This window comes from Accipiter gentilis, chromosome 13 (assembly GCF_929443795.1).
Source record: "Accipiter gentilis chromosome 13, bAccGen1.1, whole genome shotgun sequence".
Lineage (NCBI taxonomy): Eukaryota > Metazoa > Chordata > Aves > Accipitriformes > Accipitridae > Astur > Astur gentilis.
Genome location: NC_064892.1, coordinates 3768920 through 3784327, shown reverse-complemented (window position 1 = coordinate 3784327; position 15408 = coordinate 3768920). Strand labels below are relative to the sequence as shown.

At 39.2% G+C, this 15408-nt stretch overlaps 1 protein-coding gene across 2 annotated transcripts in view; it reads right to left on the bottom strand.

The window, feature by feature from the left end:
- Positions 1-15408, bottom strand: part of NALCN (sodium leak channel, non-selective) — a 244704-nt gene that overhangs the window by 145369 nt on the left and 83927 nt on the right. For both annotated transcript variants that reach the window (XM_049815990.1, XM_049815991.1), the window contains exons 8-10: positions 10172-10314; positions 9949-10053; positions 7116-7202 (exon numbers count right to left, since the gene is read on the bottom strand). In XM_049815990.1, coding sequence (XP_049671947.1) covers positions 7116-7202; positions 9949-10053; positions 10172-10314 — 335 coding nt within the window. The remainder of the gene's footprint in view (positions 1-7115; positions 7203-9948; positions 10054-10171; positions 10315-15408) is intronic.

The following is a 15408-nucleotide window of genomic DNA, read 5'->3' as shown; positions in this document are numbered from 1 at the left end:
TCCATTTTGTCTTTGCGATGGGATTCTGATACTTTAAGTCTGTAGAAAAATTACATATTCAAGCTGAGGAAGTTGTGTTCATGAAATCTATTTGTTCAAATGCAAAACAGTGAAATCAGTAACGTGTTTTCTTTCTTTTTTGTTTAGTTTCTGTGGTTAGATTGCTACAAACTGTGGCTAGTAATTTAGTTTGATTGCAATGAACAAGAACAGACAGTTCAGCAAGTAAATGGAGAAGAAAGAACTATGTCTCTAACTCATTGTTAACATACGTGCTTCGGTATAGTGGTCATAAAGGAAAAGAAGGCAGGCGGGCAAGAAAGAGGGGAGGGAGGGAGGGAGGTGGGGAGGGAGGGAGGAAAGGAAGGGAGCGGGAAAGAAGGAAGGACGGAAAGGAGGGAGGGAAAAGAGGGATGGAAAGAAGGGAGGGAGGCTGGTTGTATGCCTTGCAAATGGGAAATATGCATGCAGTTCTGCATCCCCTCGAAATTACTTTTCTTTTAGTTGCATGTATACAATAGCAGAGAAATAGAAGCATAGACAAAATTACAATAGGAATCTAATAATCATTAAGTTAATTAGTGTTTGTTAACACCAGAATGTTACCTATGGGAGATTTGAAAGTTGTCTTACAAATGACAGCCTTGTTACCAAATACACTAATCTCTTTTTTTAACAGTCCTTCCTGATATTCAAAGTCTATTTCCCTTTCTGAAGTTTCCCCATCACTGATAATTCTTTTTGTACACACGAGCACAAACACAAACCAACCAACCCCCATGGTTGGTGTTTATCGTCCTCAGACACTCACGTCTGCCCTCCTCTCGTTACTGATTGCGTGGTACAGCAGCTAGTGATCCTGTCACTGTCAAGTTTCATTGTTTCAAATTCTTTGTTTTATTGAAAAGGAGCAGCCATCTCACTTTGCACTACATTTTCTGTAATTTCTGAGTAATCTCAGGAAAATCAGCAAATTAATTCCTCAATCGTAATCAATTAAAATGCTACACAGTTACTTTATGTAACTTGTTCCTACAAGATGTTCCGGAGGCCAAAACGATAAATGGGTTCATAAAAAGGCCAGACAAATTGATAGGTGATAAATCCATCAACAGATACTAAATATAATGGCCTAAATTTAACATCCACTTCAGAAAGTCCTTAAATGAATGATTGCTGGAGTCCAAGATAGAGAATGAGGGTATAAATGGATATCCAGAAGCTCAGAGAAGGATGATCTATATATGCCTATTTCTGGTACCACCCGATTTTGGAGACATGGCAAATGCATTGTTTGTCCGCTGATTTTATGTGTTCTCTGATATCTACATCATGGGCCTTAGTATTTTTCAGGTCCCTTTTAGTAAAAAATGGCAAATTTTAGAACGTAAAAAATGTATATGGGCAAAATATGTTTGGTTCTCCAGTTTTATGAGATTCTCTTTTTAATTCATATCAGAAAAAGACAGTGGTTCTCAACACCGCACCAGCAGCTCTTTTACATTATAGCTGCCCTGTCCGCTCCTTCCTCCAGTTAAACGGACTGTAATCATTTCAGCTGTCTGAATTCATGACTCCTTTTAATAACATAAACTGGACACCAGGTTACATTTCCAGATGAGGCAGTGAGCTGAGATGTGCCAGTAGTAAACTCACTGCCTCTTCAGTTGCCATTGTTACTGTGGCTAAAGCCCCTGAAAAAAGGAGATGAGGATGGTAAAAAAGATAGCAGAGGATGGTAACAGCTTTACCTCCCTCATCTGAAATGGCACAAAGCTGAAACTGAGCACACATTTAATGACAGCTCGTTTTGTGAATCCCCAACCAGAGTCCGAGAGTTAGCTGGAGTTAGCTGGAGTTTCTACCCCTTTACTCCAGTCACCACACTTCACCATTTCTTCCCATACCCTATGTACAAGTAGAAAATACTAGAAGTCTTTTTTTTTCTCTTCATAGTGCCCAGCATTTACTATCTTCCCATGTACAACTGAATATGGGAAGGTTGGATGGGGCTGGACTTTATTGTGCATGTTCTTCTGTCACCCACGTGTTTAGTTTCTCTGCAGAGTCTTCCATTCCACCTCATTTTTTACACCGTTTGTACCTCACCAAAACTAACAGCTTGCTTTTACATTACACTTTGCATACTCTGCTCCCGAGTCTCCTCGGTAAAACTAAGATGGTTGTTTTTCAGTACTGTTTCAGTGCCAAGTACGTCACTGAACTATCCAAGCTTCTGTGAACTGATGCAATTTCTTGGCTTTCTAAATGAGAACAGGGCATAGAAAAAAGAAGTAGATTTTTTTTTTTAATGACAGCCTCAGAAGTTTAGGATTTGGAATCAATTTAATCTGCTTCTGAATAAACTCATTTAATATACTCAAATAAACTCTTTCACATCAAAACTTAATTTTAGCCAACTGAAAGGGAAGATTTTTCTTTCACTCTAAGAGAGGATTTCAGTTAATTGGAAGAAATGTGTTATATATGTATTTAATTTAATGACAGACACTCTAGGTAAGAAGAGAATAGGACTGAGTAGGCGTATCTTCTGCTTGATTCCAAAGTTACACTAAAGGTCAACAGAGTATATAAATAGATTACCACACTTTTCTGGTTCACCAATAATTACTTCCCATGAAAGGGAAGAGGAGAAAACCTACTTGTGCTCTCTTCTGTTACTCCTGCAGTGAAAATCCCTAAGTACTGTTTTGTCTCATTTCTCATTCTCTCTCATTCAATATACCCGCTATGAAACTTCTAAACCACTCAATTCCTGCTTCTCTAGCCATGTTTCCTCCACCCTCCATATGTTTTCTGCCTTCTGATATTACTTTTGACATTTTTGTCTCTCCTTCAAGGTTCTCTAAAATTCTGTAATTGTACAGAATTCTGTAACACATTCAGATAATAAAATGTAGCATGAAGGACTAACTTTTTTTTTTTGAGGCAAAAAGATGATTAAATTTCTGACATTAATCAAGAGCGCTGTAATCATAATGTCAGTTGCTTGCTCAGATCATAGCTTTGTGACCTTCCATTTGTTCCCTAGATGGAGCACAAATGATTAAAAGTGAATATAGGATTTTTAATCTGCTGAAGATTTTACTATCAGAGTATGAGTGCACATACAGTTTGTGAGTAAGTAACCACTTCTCTTCGTGCTGACGCATCACACACAGTGTTCCCAAGCTTCTTCTAAACATCATTCCATCCCCAGCTGCGCGTTTCATTTCTACTGGACATATGACCCCAAAATATTAGCATGAACAGGGAATTGCTTTCTGGCTCATTGTTTCCCACAGGATCCACAGATCCAGACTTCCTCTGTTCATTACAAAACTACATACTGAGAAGACTGAAGATGTCATTACTTGGTGTTAGTAATACCAACCACAGGTTCATGGAAGACATACGAGTTAAAATTTTCCAGTTCAGCTTTGAATCAGTGTATGTATTTTACAAGTCTTTGTGGACAGGATGACAAAGAGAAGGAAGGAGTGATAAAAACTTCAACAACCTCTAAAATTAACAGGAAAGTAATAATAAGAAACACAGTGTGCCTTTAGCTTGGGATTAAAGGGGTAAATACATGCTTGAAGAGTTTTTTAAAGGATTTTTTCTGGAACCTGGTGCTCAGTTTTTCTTTATTTGTGAACTGAGAGCTTCCTACTGTGCTCGTAGGAGTAAATCACTGTAGGCAGGAAGTTCTAACGCACTACAATGTGTTAAAGTAATATCAACAACAGCAAAATAATGTGGCAATGTGGGAGCCTCAGCATGCATTCATGCCAAATGGTTCATGTTGAAATGGAAAACACACAGATTATTTTTCTGTGACAAAAGAAAGTCAATATTTAAAATCAATGCCAGTCATGGGGAACAGTAAGAATAAGTAACAAAAGACCACAAAGCACCTTTGGGAACACTCAAAAGAAAAATGAAGTAAATATAAAACCATTATACCGAAATAAAAGCCTCTTTACCCCGCATTAGGATAGATTTGCAAGTCAAAATTAGAAACCATACTGATACTAATTTTTCATGTTGCCACTTCCAGCCACTTCCAAAAAACTAAAGAAAACTTACTTAGTTGTCTGAGTTAAAGTTCTTCGAAAACACCAGGTTAATGCCCATCTCTCTTGCCCATTTCTCACAGTTTAGCCTTATTTCCTTTTAACTACTACGCTGCTGTGTACAAGAGCCCCTTGCAGATCCTAGGTCCGTATGGACACGCGGGTTCTCTTCTGCCCATATGCCCTGCGCCCCGGTGGAAAGGCGGTGGGCTCTGGGGAGAGACAAGAGGAGATGCCCCGGCAAGCCCAGCGGTTTAGACAGACCAGGGCACGTGACTCACTAGCCGGGATTCGGAAACTCCTTTGCAATCCCCTCTTTGCAGATCAGCTGTGACGGAAGTATAAAGACGTGGTTAGCCTGCTCGTTCGTTTCACCTAAGTGAGCAGTTTGGTGCAATGAGGACACGTTTGGGTGAGACAAAGCGAGTGACAAAGGCTCTGCACAGAGCCTATACAGCATCTCTGCCTCAATTATTGTTTGCTCAGGAATAACGCCAGACCTGCATTGCTCCACGAGACATTGCAATGTTCTACCTAGGCTGGCAAGGCCTGCCGGGCTGAAACCCCTGACCTGCTCTGCGAGAGTAAGCGTGGTTGTACAAAGGCCAAACTAGTAAAACGAACAGATCCAGCTAGTCCAGTGTCTCCTGAAACCTGTATTAGAGAGGTCTTTATGTTACGCACCACACATAAACCACGTTATTCTTTCCTCCATCGCTCCCCGCTTTAGAGAGCTGGATGTATCTATTTGCCAACTTAGATAGCACAAGCCCATCTTGTTGGAGTGCCTCCCAAGTAGTTAGTAGATTCAAACACCACACTAACCAAATCTGGGAGGGATACACTTTTCCACCATAAGGAATGTGAACTAAAGCAAAGATACTTATTAAGTAGTTTTCTCAAGGTCTACAGGAAATTTGTGCTTGGCCATTAAATTGAAGCCAGATCTCCAGAGTCTCTCTCCGTTCCCTTAGCCGCTAGGATATTTCCTCTCCCAATGCACAGTAGAGTTTGTTGAGGAAGTAAATTCTAAATAACTCAGTACACTGGATAAGTGGAGCTTCACGGAAACACAGACCCAGTCCCATGTAACGGTTGAAACAGAACTTTTAATAATGTTCCCTTTCGTACTTGCAGCAGTAATATTTACAGAACACAGAGAGGAATTAATAAAACCAAACTTACTGCAAAATTTAATTAAAATGATACAGGGCAATAGAGAGTCTTCACTACCTTTTTCTAAGAACTCCATCCTTCACAGGATATTGAATAACAATATACTTAGCTAATAAAGGTCAGAAGAATGCATATCAATTGAATGTGTCCTAAAGGCAGGACATATAGTCTCCAATCTGATTAACTCTCCCCTGGACTTGGATTTGAGCACCATGTTTCTCTTAAGGAACAAACCCCACCCAAATCCTTCGAAAATAACTACCACATCTCTCGCTAGGGGCTTAATGCTTAAAGAATGCCTTTAATATATTGCAAACTCTTTAAATACACAAAGTTTTTAAGAAGTCTATTTTCTTTTTACTTTGGATTGATAGAACTGAAACAATAACGCATGGTGAGATGAAGAAAGGTGTGTGTGTTTAACCAGGCTTTGAGATTTTGCTTTCTTTGGGCTGTATTTTAGTCTATATTTCATAAGAATAAAGCCTATTTGGGGCACTATCCTAATAAAGTAATATTTTAACGCATTGCTTTCCTTCGGATCGCTTTCCTTGGATTGACATCCAGCAAGGTCATAGATTACTGGAAACCCTGCAGATGTTGCACAAAGGGATGAAGAATGAGAAGAAAACTGCTAGCTGAGTTTCAATTCTAAAAAGCTGCAGCACCCACTGATGCATGAGGTTTATGCTCCCTGGAACACCATTCACTGTGTGTTCACATGATTCCTGAAAGGGGCAAGAACGTAATACTATGGACAAAGGCAGACCAGGTAAGTCAGATGATATCTTAACTTTCATCTGCAGGAGTTTTCATTCTGAGTTCAGCTACATTTTATCCACATACCTGAGACCGTTACTCGAGAACACCACAAATGATGTTCCTGTTGCTGTCAAAATCAAGAATGAAATTTCGGAAGAGAATTATCAATTAAGACATATGCTATAATTAAATATATGGCAGTGGTTTGACAAAGCAGAGCTATTTGAGAATGAACAGCTTGTGGAGGGGATGAAAGGTGCTTGCCAACTTAGTGTTCAGCAATGTACATGTTGCCAACAAGTATGTGTATTTTAGTTTACACATTAAACCAAACGTAACCAAAACTGCCAGCAAACATCATGCTATCAGATTGCTATAGTAGATTTTGCTTTCTACTCTGAAGCAAGTTTGTTTCATCCAGAAATGACATTACTTAACTTGCAAATAAAAATTTGAGCTGCTGTACAATGTGCTGTAATAAAAAGGGATTTACAAAAATATTACTTATCTTAATCTGGATTTATTTAAACAATGAGGATACAGTTTTACAAACTCACCTATATCCCAGTGAGAATATTAAATCTGGAAGTTTCAAACACTGTATGGCTTACTACCTACATCCCTCTTCCCCCTTCTTCTGTGAGCCTATTTTCAAGATGGAACAAGAGAAATGAGGTACTTCTGTGTTTATTACGATTAGTCATGCTTCTTGGTGTATGTTATTGTATTTTGCAGTTAATAAACAAGCATTTCTGTTGTGAATAACCTAGGAGTGGAATCAGTCTGTATATAAAGTCTGAGAGACAAAAGATGATTACTTGTGTTATTTTATATTTAAAAAATCTAACACCTTTCTCTCGTGAACATACAAAACAGAGCCTTTATAACGAATGCATTTTTCTAATCTTCTCCCTTTGGGTGTGGTATATCTTTTTTTGTTTATCTGTAATTTTCAAGAACAAGCCTACACGGCAGAAAGCAATGGATTCAAAGAAATTTATGACTGAAACTGTTGTAGATATTTCTCACCACAGTCTCCTTATGCCAACATTTGAGTGGTGCTGGTTACACACACTGATTTATTAAAAAGCAGTGTCATACCTGTAGACATGCAGGAGCTCTGCCCTGGGGTTTATTCACATCAACAGCCACAAGCTGCCAACCTCCAGCAGCATCTTCATGAAACATCTTGAAAGGGAAAAATGTTGTCAGAAGTGTTTTACGTGCCAACAAATACAAGTGAAATCTAATACATTCCCCTTAAGGACCTGCATACATTTTGATGATAGCTAGTTTAAAATAAGAGGGAAATGGTTCTTCATGCTACAGAAAAACAGCTACATGCTCTTTTTCCAACATAACAAATTCTGAATTTTACTCAGGTAACACCAAACACAATGTGTCCCTATTAGTCCTAATGTGGAAACCGAGTCAATTAATCTCTGATCAGTATCATCAGACAGTGGTACCTGTTCAGAATAAATTCCTTACTAAGGTAAGCTTACCCTGAGGAAACACAAATACATTGTGACCAAAAAGTAAGTTCCGCGATGCGTTTGGAAATAATAGACAGCCTCATCTTTTTTACTGGCAAAATTATCTTACTCCAAGGATCAGACTTTATTTTTATTGCAATGATGCGTATCAAGAGTAGCTGTACAGCCCTTCTGTACTGTTACCCAGAGCTTATAATTCCTGCAAATAGCTGAATGATATCCGGGCACTAATGATGTCAATGGAAAAGGCTCTCTTGACCACAGTCGTATTCACATTTTACCAATAACCTCTGGAAGCATAGGTGTAGGCATTCTGGCTTTTTTTTTTTTTTTTTTTTTTTCTCAGAGATGAGGACACAAAAAGATGCAGACCGCTGGACATCAGGAACAGTAAGAAACCATGTCTGGAAGTGACTAACACTGTCCTTGAAAGAAAATGAATGGCTCTAGCATCCGAGAGTCTGCACATCCTATGTAATGAAGTGTGGTGAAATTCCCACCTCACTCCCACCTTCTCCTTGACACCTGAAGAAGTCACCTCGAGAACAGAGCCACAGCAGCGTGGCTGAAGCTTAAAAGCCATCCTGAGAGAAGTGCTCATCGGACTGGGGACAGCGTCACACAAATATGGTTGTAAAGATGCTGAGTCCTTACGTAGCATCGCTGCACCAGGAGGAGTTGCCAACTCAGATCAGCACCGAGTTACTCCCCTTTGTACCATGCTTTAACGTGCAGTGCTAAAGTGCTTTACAAGAACCTCCTCTTATCCTTCTCCAGAGAGCCCTTCCTTGACTTTGACTCTCGGACACTCCTTTTCTTTTCTATAGGACTAGGTTTTGGAACCAGTTGAATGATTTTTGAAGTGGGCAAATGAAGAAAGATATTGTTGCTTTTTCTCAAGGTTATTTCATGCACAAAACAAGCAAGGTTTTCATCTTTTGTCTGGTGCTTTGGACAAGAAACCCTGCAAGAAATTTTCTGCCCTTCTTCATACAGAAAAAGACAAATTGTTTTTGTACTTCAGTAAACCAGACTCCTCTTATGTCCCATTATGTCAGTGATTCAAGGAACAAAGTAACCATTCGCTTGTCTGCAGCCAACACACTATTTTTATTTCGCATAATGCAATTTATATTCAACATGTTCATATTCTTTGACATGATGACATTATTTTGGGAATTCTTTTATCCTTGAAATTCCTTAATATTGGCTGCTTCTTGAGTTTCCCCTACATTGATCTCTCTGTTCCAGCTTCTCGTTCAGGGTATGTCAGATAAGCTTATATGGCTTAGGAATTTGTCCCATCAGAGATGAAATGAACATTACGTTCCTCAGGCCAAGTATGTGTCACATGGAAAAGTCCTTTTTTTGGTTAGATTTTAAATTGATATCACCAAGTCTGCTTTGACAAAGACATATAGAGAGTAGAAGTTATTGCCACAAAGTCTATTTGAGGTGAAAAATGTAGCAGCAGGCAGAAAAGGACTAGATTTACAAATGGATTACAGGAATAACCAAAGGAATACCAGAAAATATTTAATAAATAATTTTGAAACACTTAAATCCTCTGGCTTAAGAAAATAAATAATCTCTAGCTACAGAGGCTAGAAAAATTTTCCTCACGGGTACGTTTCTCCTATCTGTCTTCCTACGAGCTTTTTGCAGGCAGTCAGTACTGGTCGCTCTTATAGATGGCAAACTGCGCTAGCCCGGAAAAGCCTGGCCTTTTGTACATTCCGGATTCATACGTAATATGACTGTTACAATAATGAGTGGGAGAATTTAAATCTCAGCCTGTTAGCCCTCGTTTTTCACACCGGGTCCTTCACACTACCCAGCCCACACATAGCACCCTTCCTCCCATGGCTTCTTCCTACCCGTTATCTCATATTCAGGGTCTCACTTTCTGTGGCTGCCTCAAATATTAGCACGGCTCTTTCATTGCCTCAGCACCTCATTCCTCCTCGGTCTCAACATGCCCTTCTCAGTTCCAGGACCAGCTTCCCCAAACACTTCAGCTGACCCTCTGACCTCTCTTCTTTCCAGCTACAGCTTGCAATTTCAGCTCTTCTTCCTTAGCACAGAAAGTAATATTCAATAGCAACCCTAATTCCAAGCCCACCACTGACATGATAAAAAAGCATTATCCTACTTCATTAAAAGAAAATAAAAACACAGCTATAACATACCCAGCCATACAGAGAACCATATTACAGTCTTCTCTATTACTCTTTTTTAAGAAAGCCTAGTTGGATAATATAACCTAGAATTTAATTTTATATGAAAATTCATATATCAAGTTCAAAATATATGTAGTAACATGCAAAGTCAAATATATCCGATAAAATAATAATTAACAGGAATTTTTAGCTTATTATTCATCCATAAATTAAGCTCAATCAGGTCCCCAGAGAATCTCAGCATCTCAGGTGCTTCACCTGGGTGGTGGCAGTTGAAGTAGTACTGCTCCTGGACCCCCACATCTGCTGGAACTGCACTCTAATTTCTGCAAACGTTTCAATGATGACTGCGATGAAAACATTCTGAAAAGTGAACAAGAAAGAATGGCTGACACAAAGCTCAGCAAGCAGAAAATAGAAGAAATTCACTCTAATACGATCTACATTTCTGACAAGTTTAAAAGAACACATTTTTCAGTACCTTGACAAGCCAGGCCAGAAAGAAAATTAAGGTGATGAAATAGAAATATGAACGCCATCGGGGAAAACTGTCGATTGCTCGGTACATAAGGAACACCCAGCCTTCCTGAGAAGCAGCTTCGTAAACAGTAAATATGCTTGTGCCTGTCAGAGGAAAAATGAAAATGTTTGGCATTAAGCCTCCTTGAAAGTTTTCAATATCAGCAAAGAATAATCGTTTATCTATTCTATCTTCCTTTTCTCTATAGCGTATCAGCTCTCCTCTCCTCCTTCAAAGAGAAGTTTTTCAGGTGCATTTCCATCTTTCTTCCTTTTGCAAATGAATAGGAATTGGGTTTGTATCAGACCAGACTGGCTCCCTTCCCTCCCTGGACACACATGTATAATCCCTTACGTAGGTTCACTGGCAGTATGCAAACGTCTCCAAAGGCAGAATTTGTCCCATCATGTGACTTCAGCAGCACCCGTGAGAGAAGGCAGATTTAATTAAAACTACGGGGATCAACATTCAGTAGGTGAAAGAAATCACTATTAATTATCAGCAACACTGAGTAAGCAGCAATACACCGACAAGGTGCCCGACTCTAGCAAGCGCGGCTAAGCCTCTACAGCAAGCTCCCGAACAGTTTGGGAATTCAGGCAGGTAGCCAGGGTAGCTGCATTAACATACATGCGCTGCCTTAAAAAACAGTAAAGCATTTTTAAGTTGAACCTCCTATATCACTCTGGGGAGAGAGGAGAAGATGGAGAAGATGGAAGAAAAGTTATAAGGGGATTATGTGTGCAGAAACCACTTTCGAGTAAAAGCTGTGAAGTTACTAATTTTAAATTTTAAAATCCAAACTCGTCCTAATGTGTGAGTGATAATGCGCTTCACCAGCTCCCCATTCCTCCTTATCTCTGCAATGAAAGCTTCAAAATACAGACTGTGGTTAGGGCTCATACGGCATTCTTGTTTGAAGTAATTTTTTGTTCCAGGAAGGAACACAATTAAACTGTGAAATTAAACCGTGAAATCTCACAAACTGCTGTGAAATCACGGAATTGTCCTACAGCCACCTGCTAGCTCCGCTCCGCTACTGCTTTGTTTCATGAAACACCTTGGACAAAAGAGAGGGAGCCTTCCTGAGTCTGGGAGCTTCCCAGAAAATCGCACCAGCCTCTAAGGAGCTCTGCGCTGTTATTCTCCCACTGAATTTCCACCATCTACGTCCTTTTGTCTGCTAATACAGGTGGGATGAACCTGGAAGTGTTTCTGCCTTAGGGAGTCCCTTTTGCGGATAAATCTTCCGTGATAAGAGGAGACAGGGATGAATGGAATTCTTTCTGTATAAACTCGTTCCTTCGATACGTAGGTGTTGAATGGTTAACATGGTCATGGTGGGTAGGCAAAAACGTTAATCCTTTCTGCTAATTTTTCTGGTTATTGGATTCCTTCCTATTTCCTGTATATGGTTCTCAGGACCAAGGGACAGAAATAAAAATAAAAGGAAAGAAAAAACATTCAAGCATAGATAGCAAACCCCTTTCTATTTCTTCAGAAAAGAGAGTGGTCTCTAACAATACTGAAAAATTCACCAGTGATTACTTCACGGGTATTTTGCATTTCAAAAATTCATAAAGTAATGGTTCAATTATCTAATATTATACTGTTGCTGAACTGATTAAATTATTGAACAAAACAGTGCTGTTGAGGACAGGCAGAGATTAAGAAAAAGAAAGGAATCTATTAAAAGTTGCTGGCTAGGAAACTGTCATTAGTCATTACCAATGGGAAAGTCACAGTGAAGATTAGCAAAATAGAAGAGATGTCATGCAAAGTATTTATAACACATACACTGGGCCATCTGCCACAGTAAAGCAATACTGTGAATGGACAGAAATGCACAATTAACCCAATTAAATTAATATGAGTTCGTCTGTGACACGAAAGTAAAAATATATCTTGTATATAACTGCTACAGGTGTTCTTAAGGCTATCAGAAAGCAATCACCACTAAGAATATACATTCTTACTTAACATATGTGCCTAGAAAGTAATAAAGCTTTCAATACTGATGCCAAGAACCATGCTGTTAACTGTCTCTGTAAATACTGTTTCAACTGGATACAGAATAAAAGGCATGACAGTAAGGGATTCAACACCATGAAATGTTTTGCTTTCAAAAAGAAGAGTAATGCTTAGTTAACATCTGCCCTACTGCATGTTTCTCCTCTTCTAAAAGTTACATTTAAAGACCATCAGCAACAGATTCTATTTTTTCTGAGTATTTCTTTAATATCTGACTACATCTTCCTAAAGCCAATGCGTACGTTATTAAAAAGACTCTCCTTTCACAGCAGCACGCTTTGTTTTTCTCACCATGTTCAAAGCAAAATAGAGGGAGAGAAAGTATCAAAATTTTAGGTGATGGTGGGTGGGACATATCACAAAAAAACAGACATGGTGATGCTGCCGTGTATGAAACCTAACTTATGCCCCTTAGATCAAATAGCAAAATTCTTCTTTTCCACCGGTGTCAGTCTATCAGTGACATCGTGTCGTCTTCTGCTGGTTCAGAGGGCTTAAATCCTGACCACACCGTGCTAGGAGTCGCACGGTTAGGGCACACGAGAGCACAGGACCTCCTGTAGTTTGTGTAAGAAAAGTAGGAATATGGGTGGCCGGGGGAACAAGGGCTTGAAAACCTGCAGAGCCTGGTTATTCAAATACACAACAGGCCCCATATACTTCAAAACGTAGTTATCTCTTGTCAGTGTCCTGAATGTTTAGATCAAGATTCACGCAACCTGACTACAGGCATCGGCGGGACGTTTCAATCACGAAAAAGCTTTGAACCCCGAAGAGGGTTAAACGCATGACTATAATGACATTACTCATCAGTTCAGGCATGTTGGCATGGGTAACTTGCTGAATTTGGGAGTAAGATTTCAACATCTGCATCTAGAATATTGTTAAATCTTAGTGAATAAAAATGTCTAGAAAATATTTATGATAATTTTCCTATTTGTTTCAGTAGATGGCTAAACCTTGGTGGCAAGAAAGATTAAAGTCATTTAGGAGGAACTTTCTGGTGACAGCAGAAGTAAAATAAAGGAATATACTTTAAGTTTTTTTTGTTTTGGTGCTTCTGTTTGAACTTGTCTAATAAATTCCACATTTTGACGTTACCGTAAAACAATTCCTTTAACCACGCTGATGGTTAATCAAAACAAGGAAGGAAGACATTTCTCAATACACAGATTAAAACTAAATAAATCAATATCATAACCTGTAGCAGTCTCAAAAGACTGCTTTTATGCAACCAATAAACACTTCTACCTTTGGAAATGTTTTACAACTGCAGATGGTCATTATCAAAAACAAAAGAAAAAAAAGTCCAGAAAACGAAAGATTGAGTGAAATATGGGAAAAGAAATTGAATCTTTCTCAACTCAAGCAACATCTTCACTTGCTTCGTACTGTATAGAAGACAAGACAGCAATCAGAGACAAACTGTATCCCAAGTAATAATGCATGTTTAGGTATATGGGCATTCAGCACTGAAACACTTATGTCATCTTCAATATATGTTTCTTTCAGATCTACCAGATGGGAGCATTAGCCTGAAAGGGCATGGAGGAAGTAGTTGCTTTAACACCTAAATTCTTATAATAAAAGAAAATTCTACTGGTTTCCATGCCTAATCAGGGAGCAAGGTCACCTGGCTCTTCCATGCTGTACAGATGAATAGAGTACCAGGGAAAAAATGAATTAAAAGAGCCAGAGCACAGAGGTGATGATTTTCCATAGGGGAGTGAAGAAACCTATCCTGCCAAACCCCTATCTTCTAAAAACCTAAGGAATATAGAAGGTATTTATTTAAGAAAAGGACTCATAGTTGACAGCAGAACAATAGCAACATTATGCAGGGATGCTCTTTTACACAGTGTATTTTATAGGTATGCATGTGTTGTAAACACACAGGATTTTCTGCTTGTTTCTGTGCCTCTGTGACACCACCGTGCTCTGTGACATCAGCTGTTGCTATAATCAGCTCATTCTGTGAATGGACATCATGAAAAAGGGAGTGCACTGAATAATGCTGTAATTTTGTAACTGCAGAATTAAAGGAGCAGAGCTAAAAGGTCACATGGAAAATTCAGTAACTCTGGAAACAGAACCCTTTCCTCCTAACTCTACGTTACATTCTTGCTTCTCAATTCAAAATCCCGTATTATTAGAGGAAGAGAATGCATGGTTGGGGTGTTGTCTTTTATTAATATCTTAGTGCTATGTGATATGTAGCTACTCCAAGTGAGAAACAAAAAAATGAAAACTAAGCTCAGGTATGTCATTAACTCCAGCATATTCTGCATGTGTAATCTATGTTTATTGACTACCTTGGTTTACCATGTGAGCATTCTTGTGCCTGCTGTGAAGCTGCTGAGAAAGAAAATCTACAGGAGGGCCACTTTATGTAAAGAAAAAAAAAAAAAAAAAGTTTGATTTTGTAATTGTTTTCTTTTTAACCAGGAAATATTCAGGCAAGTAAAACTCCATGCGTTGCTCTTAAAAGCTGAAAATACTACATTATCGTCACCCATAAAACGCCTCAGATGCCAGGCAGTTAACAGGCACTCTTTCCTTCCGTTGCAGTAGCCACTAGATGGCCATCGTGTACCTCGGGCACATCTGGAACATCAGGCAGCGGAGGAGCCCCCACCCCGGAGAAAGCAGGCTGGTAACCTCCGGGTGCGCTGGCCAAAGGATGGCTTTTCCTATTTCCTGGCAAAATTCTGCAGCCTTCTAGCAGGTGCTGCTGTCTAATTTAACTCTTATTTGTTGTGCTCAACGCTGACAGGTAGCCTTCCTTAGGATGGTTTTGTGAATGTTATGTCCGTAAAGAAGCGACCTCTTGCTTAGCTATAGAAATGCCATTAACCCTCTTTCTGTCCCTGCTCACTTTCACTGATAAAATCATGAATGTGAATGTTCCTACAAGGCATGGATATTCCCACTGAGCAGTCAACTTTTCATTTACATCTTACCTTTCAGCATCAAGGTATTTGTAAAACATTGTGCGCAGTCAGGATTTTCCAGCTGTCTTACACTATCGCTTTGGTGAAACTAGAAGGGAATAAAAATTACCCAGAAATGCAGGGATAAAGTTGTTAGCACGTCTGGGAAGCAGCTGGTAAAATAGGACTGAAATCAACAAAAAGATCAAATCTTGAACAGCTTCATGGGGTTTCTCG